General features: G+C 37.7%; 1 protein-coding gene across 2 annotated transcripts in view; it reads right to left on the bottom strand.

The window, feature by feature from the left end:
• Positions 1 to 23071, bottom strand: part of tmem131 (transmembrane protein 131) — a 48505-nt gene extending 25434 nt beyond the window's left edge. For both annotated transcript variants that reach the window (XM_079841441.1, XM_079841442.1), the window contains exons 1-10: positions 22884 to 23071; positions 10691 to 10752; positions 7734 to 7774; positions 5511 to 5579; positions 4157 to 4277; positions 2685 to 2801; positions 2469 to 2591; positions 486 to 566; positions 232 to 382; positions 96 to 152 (exon numbers count right to left, since the gene is read on the bottom strand). In XM_079841441.1, coding sequence (XP_079697567.1) covers positions 96 to 152; positions 232 to 382; positions 486 to 566; positions 2469 to 2591; positions 2685 to 2801; positions 4157 to 4277; positions 5511 to 5579; positions 7734 to 7774; positions 10691 to 10752; positions 22884 to 23004 — 943 coding nt within the window. In that variant the 5' untranslated portion in view covers positions 23005 to 23071. The remainder of the gene's footprint in view (positions 1 to 95; positions 153 to 231; positions 383 to 485; positions 567 to 2468; positions 2592 to 2684; positions 2802 to 4156; positions 4278 to 5510; positions 5580 to 7733; positions 7775 to 10690; positions 10753 to 22883) is intronic.
• Between the last annotated feature and the right edge of the window lie 1993 nt (positions 23072 to 25064).

The raw sequence follows: 25064 nt of genomic DNA, 5'->3' as shown, positions 1-25064 counted from the left end.
AATGGTTACACTTTTCCCTGCAGTATCAGTCTCCAGAATACAGTTTTGCTGTTTCTACCAAACTGTGGTCAAATGTAGTGGAAAAAAAAGCGCACCTTGCGATCGAAGCGTACCAAAGTCCAGCATCTCTGTTGAGGAGTATATACCAGGTGCTGGGAAGAGGTACAAAACATGAGTCAGGGCTGAAATAATATTGAGCAGATGGTATCAGAAAAGGTGATTTGAACTGACCTGTGGTGACTTCAACCTCCACAGGGAGGATGATAAACTCGTCCTCATTGGACGCATTCGTTTTAATTCTTATGAAGGCTGTGTGGTTGTCAGCGTCTCGAGAGGAGAAGCTGGCTCTCATCACACCCTTTGTCTCGAATGGAGCGATCTCCTATAGAACACCAAAAAATGTAGTGTGTGAAAAAAAAAATTGTACCACAACAGTGATTTAAAATAATGAGCACACTAAAGCGTGAATAAAAAGTTATGTTCACCCATAATTTTTTGGTGCCACCCTGCTGTCCAGTAGGCAGCTCTAAATGTAGGTCTCCTCCACTAGTGTACATCTCTACAACCTGAATGTAAAGACAATGACAAAGGTAAAGAACCAAAACGGCCCACTAGTAAAAGAAAATATAATAGGAGCACTACACTAAAGCCCCATTCACACCGCCAGCGACACGCAGCGACAAAATCCCATTCGTTTTAATGGAATGCTGGAGTCTTCATGCAACAGTGACCGTTGGTGACAGAATGTAGGCGTGTCAAGCGACAAAAGACAAGCAACAAAATTTCAGAAATTTCTGCAAAACTTTATGCAAATGAGAAGCGAATTTCACGAGTGACAATCAATAGGAGTAGACTGTCTGTGGAGCACACGTCACCGTCTCGAGTGCAGCCAAGACACGGCAGAGTTCCTGAGCGATTTCACTGTTTTATATGATTTGACTAACCACATGGATAATAAAATAATGCATGGAAAAGAATCTTCGTGAGTTTGATTCATACATTGATAGTTTTAAAGGGTTAGTTCACCCAAAAATGAAAACTAGCCCATGATTTACTCACCCTCAAGCCATCCTAGGAGGAAATTACATTCTTCTTTCAGACGAACACAATCAGAATTATATTAAAGATGTCCTGGCTCTTCCAAGCTTTATAATGGCAGTGAATGTTGCTCTGTTTTTGAAGTCTATAAAAGTGCATCTATATCCATCATAACTGCTTGTGATGCATTTGTGTAAGGAAAATATCCATATTTAAAACTTTATAAAGTAAAATGTCTAACTTATAAAGTTTTAAATATGGATATTTTCCTTACACAAATGCATCGCTTCGCTTTTATTAACCACCGGGAGCCATGTTGAGCAGTTACAATGGATATAGATGCACTTTTATGGACTTCAAAAACAGAGCAACATTCACTGCCATTATAAACTTGGAAGAGCCAGGACATTTTTTTTTATATAACTCAGTGTTCGTCTGAAAGAAGAATGTCATATCCACCTAGGATGGCTTGAGGGTGAGTAAATAATGGGCATTTTTTTTATTTTTGGGTGTTTCTATTACAGTTTACTCTGCATTATGTTGATTATTAGGAACAAGAATATTTATTATTTGTCAAATTCGAATGACGTTTTTAGTCATTTTTGACAGTATGAGTGAGTTTAGGCAAGGCAAGGCAAGGAATTTTAATTAAAACACATTTAAAACAGCTACTGCTGACCAAAGTGCTGTACAATCTACCACTTTGGAAAAGAGAATATAATATAATAAAATACATAAACTAACAGGAAGGTAATAATTACATTGATCCGAAAGCTAGAGTACAAAAAGATTTGTCTTTAGTGCAGATTTGAATCTTTCAACATTGGAAGAGAGCCTAATGTGGATCGGCAGATCATTCCACAGACGTGGAGCAGCAACAGAAAAGGCACGATCTCCTTTTAACTTCAAATGAGACTGCAGCACAGTCAGCATCAACCTGTTGAAAGACCTTAAGGGCCTAGAACATTTTCAGTGGAGAAGCAAATCTATGATATATTGTGGAGCCTGACCATTTAACCCCTTATAGACATACAATAAAACCTTAAATGTAACACGGTACTCAACCGGCAACCAGTGAAGTGAAGCCAGAACAGACGAAATTTGTTTAGTTTGTTGATAGATCGATAGTTAATCTAGTTAATGATTTAATGTACTGAGCACTGCTGTGGTTTATATAACAACACTCTCCAACAGCAGAATGTTAATTCTTTTAAACCTAATTCCTAGTCAACTTAGAATGATATCTTAGTTTTATATATCACTTTTGATTGCATTTTCTAAAGAAATGGTCAGATGTGTAGTCTACCAAAAACATTAGAGCAACAGCACTGGGAACGCCCACAAGCGTATCACAGTACATAGACTAGCAACATACAGCGAAAAAGTCGCTGGTGGTATGAATAGGGCTAAAGCTGGAGAGTTTTACTTACCTGCAGTGGTTCACTATGTGGGTTGAAGATGCTTATGAGCGGAGAGAAGCTGCTATTTACTGGAACTCTGGCCCCTACAAAGGGCCTGAGTCTGTAAGGATTGGGGATGCCCACACCAAACACCTAAAATCAAACTACAGTCAAATCTGTCCAAAAGATCAATGTATTATTAGCTGTACGCCAAACGCAGAACAACATTAAGCATATTAAATGTACCTGGTATGTAAACACTCCATGATGCGATGTATTAATAAATAAGGTATTTTCTACATTCCCTACTACTCGAGCTAGAAACACCACATCAAATGAGGTGTTGCCTCCAGGTGGAATTATCTGCAAGTAAATGACAGAAAGGGTTACATATACAGTATGCAAGATTACATGCATCACTCCATACATCTCACTCCCTATTGTCAGACTGTTACCTTGTGTTGATAAAGTGCAAAAAAGCAGGAGCAATAATAAATAATATAAAAATATTATATAAATTTAAGCACATTATTTTTACATTTATATTACTTTTATATTAATTTTAATCTAAATACAAATGTGATGTTTTTAGCTGGATGCAAGCACGGTGTGTTCACATGCGCTTTCAACCACCTCTGAACTGGTTCTGCTTCTGACCCAGTTCACACTTGTATTTAGCATTGTCCAAATTCAAATGCATTACCCGAAATGGATGTTAACACCAAGTGTAACCTTGGGTACCCAAGAGTACACAAGTTGCTGAAGTCTGGTCAGCCACAAGTCATTAGCCAGGGCAGAGAGGAGCTGATTTATGCAGGTGTCAGGAACAGGTGGATTGTGTTTAATTTATAACCGCCTGGAGTGTGAGCACACACACACACACACACACACACACTAAAAGCTTTAATTAGAAGCTTCAGTGAGGTCAGTTTCCCTGACATGTATGTGTGGAAGGGTGACATTCAATGACTCCCTTTACACATCAAAATGATACAAAGCAAGGATGTGTCTTCACTGAGGTCTTTGTCAGATGAGCTTTGGTGTGAGCTCAGACGTTTATTTTTGTCACGTCCTGCGCCACACAATAAGATGAGGCATTTACCACACAAATACAGCAGCTGGCACACAAGCTAAAAGAACATTTCTTCTGTTCTTCTTTTTTTGTTTTGCTAAGTTTGAACAGGAAGTCACAACTGTCTCAGTACTTTGTAGATCACACTTCAGGTTTCTCTGTGATAAATACACTGCTGTACAAAAGTTGAGGTCTGTAAGATTTTTAATGGTTTTAAAAAGAAGTCTCTTAGGCTCACCAGGGCTGCATCTATTTGACCAAAAATGCATTGAAAACAGAAATATCATGAAATAAATAATTAGCCATTACGCATACTTCAGTCTCAGGTGATATTTCAGAAATCATTCTAATATGCTAATTTGGTGTTAAATAAACATTTCTTATTATAAATTTTGAAAACAGTTGATAAATATGTTTGTGGAAACATGATACATTTTTCAAGATTCTTAGATGAACAGATAGTTCAAAAGAACAGAATGTATTTAATTTGTCATAATGATTAATTTAATGGATCTTTTCTAAATAAAGGTATTCATTTCCTTTAAAAAAAATCTTTCTGACCCCAAAATTTTGAACAGTAGTGTATGAAATAATGGTCAATGATTTAAACATGATCATTTTTACTTTATTTTTTAAACGTACTTACCCTATTCTGAAAAAAGGATGCATGAAAATGTGATGTTGTTGCTGATATTGATATTAAACTTATTTCTTCTGAACTTGGATTGTGTAAGTAAACTTTTTCCATTTTTGGCATTCCAACTGGCCTATGGATAGAGACAAAAAAACATTAAGCAACCAGGAAAAGGTCAGACGAGTATGGTACATGCTGACTTCTTTGAGTCAATCATTGATTTAATCAAACTGACTATTAAATGTTAAATAAAAGAATGAGGTAAACTAAAAATAAATTAATCTATTCAGCATCTAAGATCATTTGCTCATTTCTATTTATCAGCTTATGCACAAGTACATATGAACAAAATCATTTTAAATAAAAAAATGTGTGTCACGAGACAAATAATTGTAGTTAAATGTTAAACAATGAATAACAGATAAATTAACTGTTTGGCCACACATGCTATCAGTATGAAATTAAAAACACAAGATACAGGTTGAGCTATGAATTTATCTGAGGTTCTATTGCTTGCTGCTGGTAAAAGAGGGACTGGCCAAATCAATGCTGTACAATGACTCAATAGGAAGTAGAAGAGACTTCGAACTTAGCATAAAATAATGCAAAGGAGTGAAGTAAGGGTTATCTGGTAGAACAACAGCAGAAAATCTCGTATACCCATATTTGTAAGGATAATATAGGAAGCTTGTTTTACAACTCCACACTGACAGATGGCATTCCAAACTGCATGTGTAAAAAGCCATTTTACTTCAAGACTACAAATTGAACAGATCTATAAATGATCACTTATGAATGGAATGTACTTTGAGTCATAGGCTGTTGGGATCACCTGATCTGGGAGTGAGCTAATAAAACTAATGCATCTAATGAGGCAGGGATGGGTGTTGGCTTCTTTAAATGACACATACTAAGGTGTACCGTGCAATAATTATAATAATAATAAAAATAATAATACAATTACATTCAAGTACACATAAAATACTTTAAAATATGCCACTAAATAAATGACCATCAACTTAGATATTACTTATATATATATATAAATATGGAAATGTTGTAATCAGTGTATAGCTAGTTTTATATACAATATATCAAGCTTTTAATAATATAATGTATATTATACTATATTATATAATATAACATGTATAACAAATCTTTTTTCATCATTACATTTTTTATTTAAAATCATAGTTTATATAAATAGTGGCTTGTCATAAATAGTGGCTTGTCATAAATATTCATGCATCATTACATAATGAATAGAAAAAATGCTTTTAAGATGTTTCAATATCATGTGATACTGTATGACAGTGCGGTCACTGCTTTAAAAGTCATATCAACTACTCGGTTAGAGTTGCCTTACTGTTCATGAAAGTCCAGCATTGGAGGCTCAAAGCGTATGGGTCTGCTGTTCCCCCGCTGTGAGGATGCACTGCAAGAGAAAGGGGACACACTGTAAATAAGGGGGGCACAGTGAGAGACACCGGTTTTTGTAATACAATGTGATTTTTTTCACAACATGGCCTGTTGAAGATCAAATGACGCCTCTCTATTTCCCTTCAGGCAAAGAGAAAGATACACCCACACTTACACATACACAGTAACAAATAGTCTTTGTCTGGCATGGAAGCATCAGGTTTACACCAAACATTAAAGTTCAGGAGCCCACTAAGGTGAAACATCCTTCTACTGGGCAAGCATTTGACCCCCTCCCCATTGTACCAGATTTCATTTAACACTACTCTGCTCATTTGTTGGCAAGATTTTGAAGTTGGCAGAGGCAGACTAAATAGTAAATTGAATCTATGATAATGATGTGTTCCCTCGTCTCGGGTCAGATATCAATGATTTTAGGGTGTGCCCCACTAATTTGGCCTAAAATATTATAATTGTTTTGAACTGATAACTAGCATACATTTTTCTTTGAGGATATGTTATTAGCATGTAGCACTCAAACATGAACTGTAGCTAAATGAAGTTGTCAATTCAAAGCTCATGTAAAATAAAAAAGTAAAAAAATAATGTATGTAAAACTACAAAAAAAAAAAAATTAGAACGACTCTCAAACAATGAAAGTATTAGAGTGACAGACTTATTAATCGTTCCACTTGACTAAGGAGATTGCCTCTCTGGGGCAAGACTAGCAGCATATTTGTGGATTAACAGAAAGTGACACATCAGGTTGCACAGCAATGTGTTTGAGTGAAATACAGCCTGTATCTTGTGAATCTCTCAACTGCAGTCTGCAGCTTGTGCACAGATAACAAACACTAACTAAAATGCAGATGATTATAACGCTTTATTCAAATAAATGTCAGCATGACCTCTGGCTACACAGTTTTGCCAAAATGAACTAGAAAAGAGCTAAAGGGTGCAATAACTACACTTCCAGCAGATTAAACTGCCACTTTAAAGACGCATAAAACATGCCAATGTGTCATGCAGTGTTTCTGTAGGATGTGATCAGATATATTCTTCACATATAGTGTCAAAAGGCATGAACTAGGCTGACTGGTCTGGCAGCACAAACCACAGAATGAAAAATAGCTGTGACAAAGTCCCTAACACAGTGGTGTCAACCACTTCCCAACTGCAGTATGTGTGTGTTGGTGTGCTTTAAAAAAAAAAAGGAAAAAGCAGCAATAAAAACACCACTAGAAGTAGACACAAAGTTCAATACTAGCTCTGATAACACAACAGAAAAACTGCCCATCTATAAGCATAAGAGAAAAACACAAAGTCTATTAACACTAGACCACAAAGCTACACATTTTCATAAATAAAATAAAAAAACTGTGTTTTGCTTGCTTCCTCATTTTCTTGCTTGCACTACACACTTGGCATGCATTCTAAACCCCGCACGACATGCTGATGGTGTCGACCGAGGGTGTGTCCTCTTGCAGCAGAGATGACAAGTCATAACATAGACAATCAGCCAATGAAAATCAGCCACCGCTAGCATATACAGCAGGGTAGGCGGACCCATCCCTCGAGCTGGAAAGCTTTGATTGGTTGAGCAAATGAATAGGCCACCTAGTAGACAAAAAGTTGATCTACTGGAATTAGTTCAAAACACGCCTGAAACTAAAAAAAACAATTAAACAATAAAAACAAAATTCTTCTGGATTTTAAGATAACTTTTCCATCTTTGACTTGTTCTTCTGCCTACAAAGTAAAAGGACATTGATATGTAACTCTTCATCAACTTAATATGAGAGGTATTCACAGGGGATGGAATTACCTGATAATTACCTGAACTCTGATCTACGAAGTAAAATCACAGAAGTGCTTAAAATGCCACATCAAAAACCATTGACCATGCCAAGAGGGTATCTGAAGCAGATTAAATCATTTGAAATGCGAAGGCAGTCCGACAAAATGACAGCTTGTATTTTTTGCTTATTTGTTTTTCCTCGAGCACAGGAACATGTCATCATTTAGTGGGAATGTTCAGTTCACATGTCTCGTTAAGTACCAAACAAAAGTTTCTTGGACAGTCTAATATAAACCACATGCTGGCTCTGGCCAAGCATGTACAAAGCAAAGCATGATGAAAATCAATGGGTGTATGAAAGTATAACCTTACCTTTTTTGACGATATGAGCTAAGATCAATATCAGACTCTGTCTGTAGGAAGAAAATAAACAAAATTAGCCTCTAAAAGTAATGGTACCAATATACAAGACAACTAAAGCAGAGACAGAACAGGTTATAAAGACACACGGTCTAGGGTCAAACATGTCCCACCAAAGTGTTAAAAGTCTAAATGTTGGACAAGGATCTTGCTATATGTATGGGCTACTGTTTGTGTACACTGAGTGTGTGTTAGACTCTCAAAAGACGGTTGTGGAAATGTTCTCACTGAGTTTAATTTCTGTAGGGCTAAAATGGAAACAGCCGGATGGGGACTGGGGAGTATGGTTTGGTCTATTTATAAACCTTAACATTTCCACAAAAGTCCAAACTCACATGCACACAAAGGGACTATTAAAAGGTATCATTTCAAAACTGTTCAGATATTTTATATTATTAGGGAACACTTTATTGGGTGATGAAATCCATTTGACAAAATAGTTTATGCTGCCACACCTTTTTTCAAGGCTAATAAACCATAACTAGTACTGCAAAGAATGTAACGTACAGTACTAGAAAAAGATAAAACAGACGTCATAAAAAGACAATCAAATATAAAATTAGATAAAGCTTTTAAGCTGTTGCAAAGCTAACTAAATTAAACTAAATTATGGACCACTGGAGTATCACAAAAAAGTGGTATTTCACAATATTTATTAAATTCATTATTTTATGTGGATGTGTCAGTAACTCTTACAGAAGTCTGTTTTTTTTTGCAAAAATAAAAATTACACATATAAATTGCATTACCCTTACATAAGAGAAGTTGAGCCAAGACAAAAATCAATGACACCTTGCAGTTCAGCAAGTTAAATCTATAAGTGATGTTAAATTAATAACTGCTTAAGCAATTTAGCAAGATCATTTGAGAGTCATTTTGAAGGATTGATTAATATAGCCGTCTCATAAGATCATTAGTTTGTTCATCAGCTTGAATGGAATTGCACCAGTTGCTTTGTATATTTATGTATCCAGACAAACCAAGAGGAAGACGTGCCGAGTTTGTTTTTATTTAATTTCATCACACTCTACTTTTTCAAGTACAGTATAACTTACATAATATTAAGGTTGTTAATAGTAATATTACTATAAAATATAAAATTGGAAAACAATGTTAATTTGATTCCTTAAAGGAATAGGTCACCCAAAAATAAAAAAATTATACCATAATTTACTTACTCTCAAGCCATCCTATGTGTATATGCCCTTTTCTCAGCAGAACACAATTTGAGTTATATTAAAAAAGGCCTATTATGCAAAATTCACTTTTATATTTCATATTAAAGACATGAACTTTGATTTTACATACCTCCTGGCAAAAATTAAGAAATTATTGTGACAGATTTTTATAATAACAATACAATATTTTATAATAAACCCTTTTTTATGATTTATAGTCCTTTATGACCTTTCTTAAGAACTTTTTTATGATTTATAGTCATAGGCTTCCTGCATGTTAACAGGTAACATGTTACCCTGCAGTTTTTCAATTTCCCTACAAGCAAGCACAACAAACCAAGTGTTCTCACAAGTACATCCACAAGAATTCGACTCTCTTGTGAATGCACATATATGGCCATTGCCAGAAACCAGTGATTATAGTTTTATATATGGATATTTACTAACAAAAACCAATCGCTTTGCTTCAGAAGGCATTTAATAACTTACTGGAGTCGTATGGATCACTTTTATGATGGATGCACTTTTTGGAGCTTCAAAAACTCGGGCGCTATGCAATGCCGTTACAAAGCTGGGAAGAGCCAGGATATTCATTAATATAACTCTGATTGTATTCGTCTGAAAGAAGAAAGTAATATACACCTCGGATGGCTTGAGGGTAAATAATTTACGGGATAATTTTCATTTTAGGATTAACTATTCATTTAACTTTGTTTGCAACAGCTTCAAAACACGTCACAGTTGACAGACAGTGTTTCTGTTGCTCTGTGAACAAAACTCGTATTGAAGTGACTTACACCTTCCTTGTTTATTCCTTGTTTTTGTTTTTTTAAATCAAACTGTTCTGTGGCAAATAACTCCAGTCTCCAGTCTCATCCACAAATCATGACTGTTTGTCATTTATTTACAACATCAGGGTTTGTGGTATTTAAATGTATTCACAGTTAAATGGATAGTTCACCCAAAAATGAAAATTAGCCCATGATTTACACACCCTCAAGTCATCCTAGGTGTATATGACATTCTTCTTTCAGACGAATGAAATCGGCATCCTGGCAGTGAATTGTCATTTCGTCATTGTCAAGTCCATAAAAGTGCATCTATCCATCATATAACTGCTCCACACGGCTCCGGGGGGTTAATAAAGGCCTTCTGAAGCGAAGCATTTGTGTAAGAAAAATATCCATATTTAAAACTTTATAAAGTAAAACCCATAGCTTCTGCCAGATCGCGTTCCGTATTCAGCTTACAGAAAAAGTGTAGCGCCTCTCGCAGTTCAAAATGCTTACGCAAAGTCTGACGACATTGCACACCAGTTATGCTTTTTTCCGATCTGGCAGAAGCTAGATATTTTACTTTATAAAGTTTTAAATATGGATATTTTTCTAACACCAACGCATTGCTTCGCTTCAGAAGGTCTTTAATACCCCCCCCCCCCCCCCCCCCCCGGAGCCGTGTGGAGCAGTTACGTATATGATGGATAGATGCACTTTTATGGACTTCAAAAATGAAATGACAATTCACTGCCATTATAAAGCTTGGAAGAGCCAGGACTTTTTTTAAATAAATGTCATATACACCTAGGATGACTTGAGGGTGAGTAAATAATGGGCTAATTTTCTTTTTTGGGTGAACTAACCCTTTCAAAAAATAATTTTTGAGGAATTTACTATGGCCTTCAAACTGCAATGTAAGCTTCATGCTATCAGCTATCACAGCACAAAAACGCACCTGCAAGAGGCCTCCTTCCCCAAAGTGTAGTACCTCCAGGATGTTGTCTGACTGTATGAAAGCTGTAGACAGACAGAGAAAATTCCCATGAGGTTTGAATATCAGCAAACAATGCCATGCAGGTTGATGCAGTGTGTGCAAGTGGCTCTCTGGGGGTGTATCAGATTTGGACACAATTACCCATCAGGCAACACAAAAGACTGAAGAGACAGGGAATCATTACAGTCATTTTGCGATCATTCGCTGTCTGGATGTGTCTCAAGTGAGACTCTTGATTAAGGAGCGCGGAGAACTATAGTTTCACTGTCTCATTCGCTACTTTGTAAGAGAAGCTATAGTTGCCACAGCTTCCTGGAAACAGTTTTTGAGGCCAGGAAACAGCAAAAAAGCAAGCAAAACAGAAATGGAAATGTCAGAAATGTATGTGGTCAACATGAAGTTTACCTCAATCTGCTTTCAGATGTTTGAAGTGAGTATCTTCATCACTTTATCAATATATCAATTTCCTTCAAACAGGAAAACAACCACTGATGACAGTAACTGCACAAAAATGGACAACGAATAAAGTTAAGTCCCACGAGTGAACACCCATAATGTCAGCTAATGAAATTCTTCTTGTGCTTATACTAAAACATAACATCAGAAGTTCTTTCAGGAGGAGCAGATTTTTTACAGATTAACAGATGGTAAAGGAAAGTCCTTCCAGAGCTGCCGAGTTCTCATATTCGGCTTCATGTCAGTCTACTTGCAGTGCTATTATTAGTCTGCAGTTCTGTAACCCTAGTGAAGTTTATAGTGATAGAGGCTGGTCACGCTCATGAAGCTCAAAACATCCCTCGTATACACTTTCAGGGGTGCACAAAACACGCATCACTTTCCACACCACATGTTACATCATACAATTAACTTACAGAGGTGTGGAGTCCATTTCATTAACAGGCATTAATTAAATCTTGAGTCCAGTGTAAAATGGACCAATTCCCGTCATTTTAGATTTGGGCAAAAACAAAGTGAACCGATAATTGTGGTCTGCATCATTTAAAGTCTGGCAGTTTGATGTTTAAAAGCATCTGTACACTTACACTATCATAACTTCCATTAAAAAAGGCACAAAGAAAAGAGTATTTATTTACAGTAAATGTACAAAGCCACCTGCAAAGAGGTTTAAAACTTTCCAAATACATTCGAGGTCTGAGCTAAACGGCATCTATATTATAACTCCCAGGGCACAACAATAAGGACCGCCAATGGCCCTGGGTCAGCATAAATGACGCTCGGGACAGTTAAAAGGTAGACATGCACCAAATGAAAATTCTTGGCCAAAACCAAAACCGATAATGACTCTTTTTTTCCCCTTTTTTTAAAAAAAATCATTTGCTTACTTTAAATTAGTTATATATATATATATATTATATATATTATATTAAATTATATATATATATACACACATATAATTTAATTAATATTAGACTTTTTAATTAAATTATTTTATTGAACCTGAATTTTTACAAATACAAACCAAAAAATTTTTTATGACTTAAAGTAACAACAAAATTGGACAGAAAAAATATTAAAATAATATTAAATCACTATATAATTATTTTATTATTCTTCATTTAGTTCTATGCAACAGAATCAAATTTAACAGATTTATTTTTGGACCAATTATCTTTCACGACCACTTGTTTATTTCATTTGTAATTCGGTTTTGTTTTGTTGTATTTATTTGCGCTATTGCTCATAATTTGATCATTTTATTACTGGCAGTTTACTACAATATTTGAATTGTATATGATTTAGGCTAGTAGTTTTTGGTGTCATAACCTTATTTATTAGGGTAACGGGTCAAAAACAACGGAAATGATAACTAGGTCTTTTTTTTTCTTTTTTTTTGTGGTGGGGCCAGTGGAAATTTTGGCAGGGCAAGTAAAAATTTGAACCACTGGACCATTGAGCCCTGCTATGAAGAGCTTGTAAAGTGGAAGTCCATGGAAATCTCAGTTCTTAAACTGATGCTTGGTCAAACATGCTAACAATACCACACTATTCAAAGGGATACCAAACAAATGTAGCTAAGGCTTGTGTTCCTTTCAACAAAGGTGCTTCTACACATACGTTTTAAACGCCAAAAGACAATCATGGATGTTGTATTGTGAGGAATGTGTGTCAGACCCTTCACTATTGGCTTTGTAGTGAGAGCCAGTGGGAGGGAGCAAGCTGCTGCTGCTGAACGAGCAAAAACAACATGCTACTCCGGAAACTAATTCTTGCCCATGTACACACAGTCACACACCTTTGATTGATTCCTTTTAACCAAACACAGACAAACCTATGGACAACTGTAGTTCAGGCCACTGCATGAGACACTGACTGCTATATTACTCAATCAGCGCTGGAAAGAAACTGAAGCGAGCTAATCAATCACAGAACGTTTAAACATTTTGTGCGCAACTGAGACCCTAACATTGTGTGAGATCTAGGCCTTGAAAAGCTAGAACACAATGTGCTTTTGCACACATGAACAGAATTATGCAACAGCAATTGAGCATCTCTCGATCAAGCATCAACCATTTCCCTTTTCTCAGGCATCTGTTGAGCAGATAAGCCAAGACCTTGAAAGAAGAAGATTTTGATTTTCCACAACTTTCACGTGCTGACATCTGGACACAAAATTCTGCTACTTTAACAGCTATAATTGCAGAACCACATGTCACAAGAAGATAAAAGGTCTAGATAAACCAGATAATAAAGTATTGGTAAAAAAACTAGATAAAGCTTTAAATAAATGTATATATTAGAGATACTATTATTCAGCACCTTGATTTTTTTTTTTGCATATATAGAAAATATAAAGCTTTTTTAAAAAGAATATATAAATCAAAAGAAACAATATAAAAAAAAATTGACTATCTAATTCTGTAAAGCCAGGGACAGACCCGTCTAGGCTTTTTTGGCCGATTGAACATGTAGAATCGGCGTCGGGCCGTCGGTGAGAGAGAAAGAACTCTGATTGGCTGTTCAGCTTAGACTGTTCGCATACTACTTGCCAGTCGCCTATAGTCCTTTTGGTGTATTCAGGTGTTGTTGTTTTTCTCTGACGCGAGGCGACAACACAGTCAGCTTTCATTAGCGCTAGTTCTTTGGCGTCGGTTTGGAGTGTCCCTACCTTTAATTGTTGTTGAACTTGTAGTAGCATAGATTTTAATGCCATGTCAGCATCTGAGGCTATCTTCGTGACAAAGTTACAAAAAATACAAGAGTTGCATAAATACAATAAAACTAAGTGATGACCGATTTCAAAACACTGCATCATGAAGCTTCAAAGCGGTATGAGTCGATTCAGCGGTTTGACACGCGATCCGAATCATGATTCGACTCGCTGATTCATAACGCTTTGAAGCTTCATGATGCAGTGTTTTGAAATCGGTCATCACTAAACAAGTCGATTCATAAAATTATTGTAGAGCCACTGTAGTGAGATGGACTTTGTAACGACATCTTTAGTACCTTTTATGGGTCTTGAGCATGTCAAGTACATTGTGCCAATGGAGGCCTTTCTGAGCCATCGAATTTCAACTAAAATATCTTAATTTGTGTTACGAAGATGAACGGAGGTATTACGGGTGTCGAACGACATGAGGGTAAGTTATTAATGACACAATTTTCGTTTTTGGGTGAACTTACCCTTTAAGGGAGCTTACTACATAAAAATGGTGTCTACTTGCATTAAAAGCAAGACAGTCCAATCAAATATGTTTAATGGAAAGGGGGATGTTGCAGTGACACAATTTTATTAATATTAATTAAAATGTCTTTTTTTTCTGACTCATTCATAATCATTACTTTTGCGGCAAGTTTTATGCATGCGGTTGAGTGTGGAATAGTAGTCTTTAGTCAGTGGTAGCCCTAGATTAATCATTATTAATTTATACAGCGAAGACGCAGTTATTTGACATTTGATTAGTTTTATTAGGTACAGAAACTAAATAAAGTAGCTACTTAGACCTAATGTTGTCACGAGACTGGAATTTTCAACTTTGATACGACACCGTAAATATCCGATACCATTTTTGATACTAAGGGGAAAACTGACATATCACCACAGATAATTTTTTATTATCTAAATTTGTTTTGATAATTTGGGTAATTTTGTTGAAATAGCTTACACACAGCACAGGGAGGCTTTATTTAAATCTTTGAACTACATTTACAAAAAAAAAGAAAAGAAAAGTAAACGGTCAGTAATAAAATAAGATAAACTAACTGTAAACCATAGCACAAATAAATACAATAGAATAAATGAAATAAACATGGCATTGAGTTTTTCAGGTGGGTCTAACAGGTAAAACAAATGTAAAATAACACTGGATGGTTTTCATTGTAAAAAATTAAATACAGATTAATGCTTACAATTAAAATGATTCAGTCAAGAGCAGCGAGTGATTTTCTCCTTATCTTTTGTTCTTTGATTAACATGACTGCCAACAGCAGGTTTATTAGTCTGCTGTCACAACTGGATTCTTGTCTCATTGTGAAGATAAGAAGCCAAAGGGTTAAACACATTCCACTCCATGTGCTGAGTCCCTTCAGTCAATAACTGGGTTGACACAGTAAATGAAATAGTGGTGCATTCATTTCCAGGGAAGAGTGAAAACACTTAACTCACACGTGCTTCCCAAAGAGCACTAACCCATCTGCTCAAGCCTCTGTGTGGCCTCTTTGTAGCTATTAGGCCCATTTAGAAACTTTCAAAAAGAAAGAACTAAGAAGTGAGAAATAGGTTTATTACTCTGTCAATTGGCTTAGACCAGAAGTGTTTCACATTTACAACAAAACACTGTAGACTTAAGGACTGGATACATCTGATTCAACTCGAAAGCTGACTCTTTGCTCACAATATGTAAAAATTAGCCTACCATTCACATCATTTCCGACAACAGAACCAACCAACAAGAGAAACTATAAAATCACCAAAGAGCAAATGCACACCAAAAAGCCCTAAAATCACATTTGGATTCCAAAGATGGCGCCGCCGTGCTCGGTCGCCGTTCAGGTCGCTCCGCTAAGACTTTGCTTTTATTTATTATTCTACTCTCTTTTACTCTCTATTTTTTCCAACGGATCATCTGCTTTGATCTGTTACGACAGCAAAACACTTCTGGAAATTGGTTACCGCTACACTGACCTGTTTCAGGACACTTTCTCCAATCTTCCATCTGAGATTCGCCGGGACGCCGAGTTGAACAATGGCCACTCGAGTCGACGGCGAAGATTCAAAAAACACCGCGGGAAACGCGCTGGGATCCGCAACAGACTGAGAAAAAGAGCATTCAGTCCTCCTCTCCCGAGCATTTTGCTCGCAAATGTCCAATCCTTGGAGAATAAGATGGACGATCTTAGAGCCAGGATAAGTTTTCAACGGGACATGAGAGACTGCAACATCTATTGTCTGTCCGAAACATGGCTCACGCCAGCGGTCCCGGATACAGCCGTGACGCCGTCCGAGAACTTCTCTGTTTTTCGGATGGACAGAACAGCCGAGGCCGGGAAATCTAAAGGCGGTGGAGTGTGTTTCATGATAAACAAGAAATGGTGCGATCCTAGGAACATCTCCATTCTTTCGCGATCCTGCTCGCCTCACTTGGAACATTTAACTCTCATGTGCCGGCCTTTCTACCTGCCGAGGGAGTTTTCCTCGGTCATCACCACTGCCGTTTATATTCCACCACAAGCAGACACGGGGCTGGCTTTATCTGCCCTCCATGATGTGACCAGCGGCTTCATAAACAAACACCCCGACGCTGCTTTCATCGTCGCGGGTGATTTTAACAAAGCAAACCTAAAGAAAGTATTGCCAAACTTTCACCAGCATGTCTCCTGTCCCACACGAGGAGCAAACACACTGGATCATTGCTACTCTCCGTTTAAGAACGCCTACAAAGCTCGTTCACAGCCAGCTTTTGGCAAATCGGACCATGCCGCCATTTTCCTCACACCGGAATATAAACAAAGGCTCGTTCAAGAGCCCCCGGTGAGGAGGGAAGTCAAACGCTGGTCATCCCATTCAGAGATCACGCTACAGGCAGCTCTTGATGACGTCGACTGGGACATGTTCCGCGCGAGTTCTGAAGACGTCAGCGAGTTCACAGAAGTGGCGCTCTGCTTTATTAACACACTGACAGAGCAAGCCACACAAACATTAACTATAACGTCCTTCCCTAATCAGAAACCGTGGGTGGACAGTTCAATTCGCACTGCAGTAAACTCGCGCACCACCGCTTACAATGCCGGTCTCCTAACGGGGGATATGAGGGAGTACAAAGCTTCATGTTACGCTCTCCGGCGCGCCGTTAAAGCCGCAAAACTCCGCTATAAAGACCGAGTGGAATCTCATTTCCAACTCAACGACTCCCGGCGGATGTGGCAGGGACTGAGAACCATCTGTGCTTTTGGAACTAAATCCTCTGCAGAGGTGAGAGCTGATCCGTTACTGGTGAACGAGTTAAACTCTTTCTACGCTCGCTTTGATGGTAATCGCGGCAGCGCGACTCCGGCGAGTGACGCGTCAGAGAGAGTCCCTCAGAGCAGCAACGGTCACGTGATCTCTGTCTCGGAGGACGAGGTTCGGAGGGCACTCAAACGTGTGGATGTCAGGAAAGCTGCTGGGCCGGATGGTATTTCAGGTCGTGTTCTGCGGTCCTGTGCTGATCAGCTCGCAGGGCTCTTTACATCCATATTCAACGAGTCCCTTGCTACATCTGTTGTCCCCACCTCCTTCAAACGATCCTCCATCATCCCTGTACCTAAGATCAGTAAACCCTCTTGCCTAAATGACTATCGTCCAGTGGCTCTCACATCTTTAGTCATGAAGGTCTTTGAGAGACTCATTAAAAACAACATTTGCTCCTCCATTCCTGACACTTTGGACCCTCTTCAGTTTGCCTATCGTCCCAATAGATCGACTGAAGATGCCATTTCTCACGTCCTTCACTCCTGCCTCACTCACATCGACAGCAAAAGTGGGAACTATGTCAGGCTGCTATTTATTGACTATAGCTCAGCCTTTAACACCATAGTTCCCATTAAGCTAACACACAAACTCCTGGATCTAGGCCTGAATTCTTCTCTCTGCCTCTGGATTGAAGATTTCCTCACTGGCAGACCCCAGGCGGTGAGAGTAGGCCAGTTCACCTCCACCTCCATCACCCTGAGTGTTGGAGCTCCACAGGGCTGTGTGCTGAGTCCCCTGCTCTACTCTCTCTACACCCATGACTGTTTGTCCACACACAGCTCCACCTCGATCATCAAGTTTGCTGATGATACTGTTGTCCTGGGTCTCATCTCCAACAACAATGAGACGGCATACTTGGACGAAGTGGAGCAACTGACATCATGGTGCCAGGACAACTGTCTCTCTCTGAATGTTAACAAGACCAAAGAACTGATTGTGGACTTCAGGAAGAGACAGCATCGGTCATACTCCCCTCTCATGATCAGCGGGACACCGGTAGAGAGAGTGAGCAGCTTCAAATACCTGGGTGTGAACATCTCCGAGGATCTGACCTGGACTACACACATCCAGACACAGGTGAAAAAAGCCAGGCAAAGACTGTACCACCTGCGCCAGCTGAGGAAATTCAGGGTTTCACCAGCCATCCTGAAAACTTTCTATCGAGGGGCGATAGAAAGTGTCCTGACTCAGTGCATCACAGCGTGGTACGGGAACAGCACCAGTCACGACTGCAAAGCCCTGCAAAGAGTGGTGCGCTTATCCGAGCGCATCTCAGGCTCAGCTCTCCCGTCTCTGCAGGACATCTACACCAAACGCTGCAGAGGTAGAGCTACTAAAATCATCAGAGACATTAATCACCCTGCAAACTCTCACTTCACCCTGCTGCCATCTGGTAAGCGCTTCCGTAGCCTGATGGCAAAGACTGAAAGACTCAGGAGGAGTTTCTTCCCCCAGGCCATCAGACTCCTGAACTCAGTCACGTGACTCACTTCACCCCCGCACACGCATAAACATACGGTCTTTCAACATTAACATCCACATACTGCAATTGCACTGCACTTTACTTTACGTCCCTATTGTTACTGCGTAACAACCTGTAATAAACCTTGCACATTATACTTCTTTATATATACATATTATATATTTTATGTTAACCACTTATTTTTAAGAGTTTATCTCACTTATCATCCACATATTTTTTATATTTTTATTTTTATCTTATTTCCTATTTTTATCTTTTACTTGATTTATTTATAATTCTACTTATGTTAATACTTTTTATTCTAACTTTATTCTATTTCTATTTAATTTCTTGTAACTGTTATTTGCACTGTCCATGGAGCGGACCTGTTTACATTTCACTGCCAGTTGTATATTGTGTATATAACTGTGTATGTGACAAATAAAACTCTTGATCTTGATCTTGATCTTGGATTGCACCAGTGTCCAAGCAAAAGAAGTAGAGTAATCCAGGGATTATGGAGAAGAGAAACAAGAGCAAACTTTGTCATGAAGAGCAAAGATTGTGCACCTTCACTGATCTACCGTTTGAGCATGGTGTGTCTTGCTATCCCTGACTAATATAAATACATGACTAGTAGTAATAGAGAGATCAATTGGCCAGGGCAATTAATCGGTCAATATTTTTGCCTCCCTGTGTTTACTCCCAGGGTCAGTTACAAAATCCACAGCCAATGAATAATTCTTCCTCAAAAAAAGCACCATCTATGACAACACTGAAATAGCGGAAAATGGCTGAAATGTTTTTTGTTCAAACTGATTTGATATAAAGTTTCCCACTGTGCATAGCAGAGCCAAACCTGTATCAAACAACAAATTACAGAACAAGAGAACGATTTCAGTGACAAAATGTGTAACAGCGTTTTGCCTTTGTAGTGAAATTGAGTAAAAATATTCTATAGACATTGAAAAGCCCACAATGGTCAACCACTGACTACTGACAAGTCCTTCAAAGGGATAGTTCAAAATAAAATTTTAATTCTGTCATCCATTACCCACCTGTGTCACCCCGTTTAGTTTTTTTGCCCATGCAATTTAAGTCAATGGTCAATTGTCACCAAAACTATCTGGTTACCAACATTCTTCAAAAAGTTTTTTTTTTAGTTGCACAGAAGTCATTAAGGCGAATAAAAAAAATTAGAACTATTAGAGCCCGACAGATTTATGGGTCTGCCGATTTTATCAGCCGATATGAGCCTGTCGCAGATATATTGGCATCGGCGTATATGCCACAGATGTGTCACCGATATGAACGCTAGCCCATGTGTCTCACAGCACGCAAATGTTCACACAAAATTATGTCAAAATGCCGGTCTTGTCGAGTATCATTGTAAACGCAGTCGGTTATGTCTTAAAGGAACACTACACTTTTTTGGAAAATAGGCTCATTTTCCAACTACCCTAGAGTTAAACAGTTGAGTTTTACCGTTTTCCAATCCATTCAGCCGATCTCTGGGTCTGACGGTAGCACTTTTAGCATAGCTTAGCATAGATCATTGAATCTGATTAGACCGGTATCATCTCGCTCAAAAAAAATTACCAAAGAGTTCCGGTATTTTTCCTATTTAAAACTTGACTCTTCTGTAGTTACATTGTGTACTTAGACCAACGGAAAATGAAAAGTTGCGATATGGCTAGGAAATATTCTCTCACTCCTGCATAATAATCAAGGAACTTTGCTGTCGTGCCATGGGTGCAGCAGGCGCAATGATATTACGCAGCGCTTGAAAATAGGTGAAAATAACTTCAGTCAACATAACCAACGTGACAACCTGCGTAATATTGCGCCTGCTGCGACCATGGTAGTGAGTGGGGGTGTTTCTTTAAGTGAACGTAAACATGAAATTTGCCTGTCACCACCAGTGTTTTAAGGCCCACAGAATATTTTGTATGAATATCTGAACATGCAATATATCAAAAGAAAGAACAGACCCTCTGTTTTATTCTAGCTTCAAGCATTCTTTTTTGTATCAACACTTTCATGAAAAAAGCAACATTTTGAGAAAAAAGAAAATCGTGACTAACTTGCATAGAGATGGGATTCAGAACAATGATCAAAACACAGATGGAGTCCATCAACACCACCAAACTTCACAGTCCTATAGCTCGTCCTGGGTCGACATTTCATTCAATAACTTTAGGCACTAGGCAGTTTTGATTTATATGCTGTTTAATGTTGATGATCGCATTATTTTTCACATGCATCGGCCTATAAGAGATCGCTCGTTCCTGCCTCTTCTTCCCCTGTGTTTTGATCCGGAGATTCTGTACTAGAATCATGAACAAGAACATCATGATCATGAAATCAAGAACATCCAGGTACACAAAGACACCTGACGATTATTTTTGTTATTTTAATTTATCTTTATTGATATCTCTGATATCAATCACTTAAAGCATAACCGACTGTGTTTACATGAATACTCATCAAGACAGCCATTTTGACATAACTGTGTGTGTATTTGACAGTTCGAGTGTGTAACAAGACACGAAACAGAAGGGATCACACGCTTTCAGAGGCGGCTTGTGCGCACGTTTCGATGTGTGTGTCAGACAGCGCGAGAATGCAAGGGTTGTTTTCGCAAGTTATTGCATTTTCACATAAGTAGTCTCTGCTATATACATTAACCTAAAACATACACTTTTCACAACGTTGAAGTAGCTTATTAAAATCATTCAGATATTGCATGCCGTTGCGATGCGATCTGCATATTGCGATATGTACATTTGCGATATTTCGATATATTGTGCAGCCCTAATCTATATTTATACAGTGAGGATTATGAAGTGATATTTGACATTTGATTACTATTTCTTTACCTGAAAATCTAGTTTAGACCTACATGAAAAACTTGAAAAGAACTGTTTATTTCATTTGTAAGTTTTTTTCTGTTGTATTTATGTAAAATGTATGTATATTATGTATAAAAGTTTGGACACATCAATGGGAAAGTGTGTACAGACTTTTGACTGATACTGTACTATAATATACACATAAAGAATATTGGCCGATATTTCAATATCTGACTTTTTTATACTCTCTAATATCGGTATTGGCCCCCCAAAACCCGTATCTGTCAGGCTCTAGTAACTATCTCTTAAATTCAGAGTCTTTTCAATGCAGGCAAAAAAACAACAACTAAGAAAGAGTAAAAAAAAAAAAATGCAGAAGCAAGTTGCAACTCTGGTATTTACTGGGTCATATGCCCTGTCTAAAGGGTTAATGTCTGGATAGTGTCAGAGTGCACTGCAACCCTGACTATTTCATTTGCAAACACAGCCAAGACTTGCCAGCACTTGGATAAGAATTGTTCTCTAATTTTATTCAGTATACTGGAACCCTCAAATGCAATCAAACAGCTCCATTTCTATACATGACAAACTGCTTATAACCACAGCAAACAACCAGTAACTTACAAAACTACTGTATTTAACTGTGCTTGAGCAACAAGAAGAAATATAGTTAAAACTTGCATGAACTTGCAGTATGCGGTCACCTCCTCCACCCTCTCTCTCTCAGTTAGTTGACATGTCACTGACAGGCTGGGCCTCAGAAACAAAACTCTCACATTAACACTTAACTTAAACCTTCCGCTAATTCACTCACATAACACTTCTATAATAAGCTGTTTTAATGTCTGAAACATCACGAACGTGGTTTACAGAGCAACACTTAGCCGTTCAGTAAAAAAACGCATTTATTAGCTAAAACAGTCATGGACTAGTCACCAATGTACATATTCATTAAACGTGTTATTTTAAAGGTTAAAACCTATCCTTGACATGTTTGAGTTCTGTAACACATTAGCCATTGTTTTGTTTTGTTTTTGGGAGTGAGAGTAACTTCAGACAGGTTTAGTGTTATAGCTAATGTAATATGACTAAGCCTGTTAGCTCTAATACTCAAGGTAAACTAATGTCTCTGAACACTATTATCCAGCAGCTTTACGTAAAGAAAATAAAAACAATAAGAGCAGTCGCATGTCATCTAACCCAGAACTGTGAATTCAGTATTGTGGGTAAGACTTGACTCAATACTTAGTTTGTTCTCTGACGCGCTAAGGCTCGAAGCTAAGTCATTAGCTTGCAGTGAAGCCGCGGTATATACACAGCCCGTATACACTGGCGAAAAACAGCTACAAAAACACACAGCGCGTTTACCTTGTTTGTTCGCCTGTGCCACGTGAATAAATGCAATAAATAAAAGGCGCAGAAGTCCAACACATGATGATTTTGTTCGTGTTGGATGTGGGGAACTCTGTGTTGTGTCCTTGCTCGCCATCCTGCTGCTGTTTCTCTAGCCGTGCGCGCATCGTGTGCGCGCTCATATAAACAGCGCTCACGAGTTCACTCTAGACCGACACCCAGCGGATTTGAGGGGAACTACATCATATTGTCACAATGTCAGTGTTATTTTTTTCTAAAGAAAATGGGCATGACTTTTGAGAAGAATGATTAAAAAGATGTACACTCACATACGATAAAAACTTCTAGAAAAGCTATATTGTTCTACATGTCGCGAGTCATCTCTATGACTCGCAGCCATGTTGACATCACATGATGTGTCATGCAATTGACAGTTACTAATAATAATTGATGCCAATTTAAATAATGTAAATTATATAATTATTATTAAACTCCCATGAAAACTGCATGTTACCAACACTAATATGTTTACTTTATAGTTTTCAATCAAACAAAAATACACATGAAAGCACAAAAACAACAATATAAACGTAACAACTGAGCCTGAGTCAACAACAGTAGTGTACTAAAATATTTTATGACATGCATAAAGATTGATTGTTTGATTGATTGAGGCTCAATATCAGCATCCTATATTTAACTTTTTTTTTTTTTAGGAGTCCTTAACTGAATGAATAGTCTTTTATCTTTTGCATGACTATACAGCCTTCCAGATCTTCATGCAAATCAGTCCCCGCATGTACAGTGAAAGCAACACATGCAAACAAGCTTATACAAACCAGGTGAACGTATTCACCTTCGTATTCACCTTTTTTCCTTCATGTCAATACATTAATACTTGTGTTGTGATAAATTACATTCAAATATTTCCACACTTCATACAGGACAGAAGATTGCAAGTTTGCTTGTGTTTTTCCACATTTCCTTAAATGCATTGTTTGTTCCCTGTCTAAAATCTGAAACGGATATATTAAAATTGTTTCATCTTTGTTAACCACTACGTCCTCATCCTCAATGCTTCCTTTTTATTCTGAAGGAGACAAAGCTGTCATGTAGCCAGAATTATCTATGAAAGAAGAACTACTGTATGTGAGCCATAGATTTTTCCTGTTTAAATATTATTGTTGACTTAAGGCGTTTACCCCATAGACCGACTGATAACAGTTGTCCATGTGATTGAGGACACGGGCATTATAACCGCTGCACCTCGTCAGTTACTGTATTTAATGCTTTTGATATTCTCTAATGTGGTTATAACCTGATACAGCAATGTTAATTTTTTTGAGCTGTTTGTTTGTTTGTTTGTTTGAATAAAGATTGAATAATGAACAAATCATTTAACTGTAAGGAGTCTGAATCCGGAGACAAAGGCAGATTGGAAAACATCTCTTTGACTAATGCTAACAAAAATGACTGTTCTAAAAATCCATAGGAAATTTCAGTGGGAACCTTTCTCAATGTGGAAATTAGTACACTCTAAAAAAAAAAGGTTCTATATGGCACCAAAAATAGTTCTTGGCTCGTAATCATAGGGGAACCTTTTTTAGTGCTATATAGCACCATTTTTGGTGCTTCAGTGGTTCTTCAGCGGTTCTTCAGAGGTTCTTCACCGGTTCTTCAGAGGTTCTTCACCGGTTCTTTGACTAAGGTGCTATATAGCACCTCTGAAGAACCGCTGAAGAACCACTGAAGCACCAAAATTGGTGCTATATAGCACTAAAAAAGGTTCCCCTATGATTACGAGCCTTTTTTTTTAGAGTGTAACTTTGTGTTAATTTTTCCTCTATGAATCACTGTCTGGAGTACAAATACACAAAATTGACAACGCCGGTAGATTATGAGAGGGAACAATAGCACAACAGAATGATGAGAGAAGCTTATTATTTATTCATTATAGCTACTTCATCCATGAGGATTGTAGATATACCAGTACATCAGCATAATGTTTTTGTAGGCGATGAACAATAATGACATGATGAATGGGAGTGTTTCTAAGAATTTCAACAGTGAAAGAACAATAAGGTTTTTCCATGTGTTCATATTTTATCTGATGCTGAATGATTAGTCAATAGCATCTCAAAATATTTTCTTTTAGCAATGTATTACATTGTGAATACATGTGATGATGAGTTTATC

Source organism: Gobio gobio, assembly GCF_949357685.1.
Source record: "Gobio gobio genome assembly, chromosome: 17".
In the NCBI taxonomy this organism is placed as follows: Eukaryota; Metazoa; Chordata; class Actinopteri; order Cypriniformes; family Gobionidae; genus Gobio; species Gobio gobio.
The sequence above is the reverse complement of the archived record's forward strand: the minus strand, read 5'-3'. Positions and strand labels throughout refer to the sequence as shown.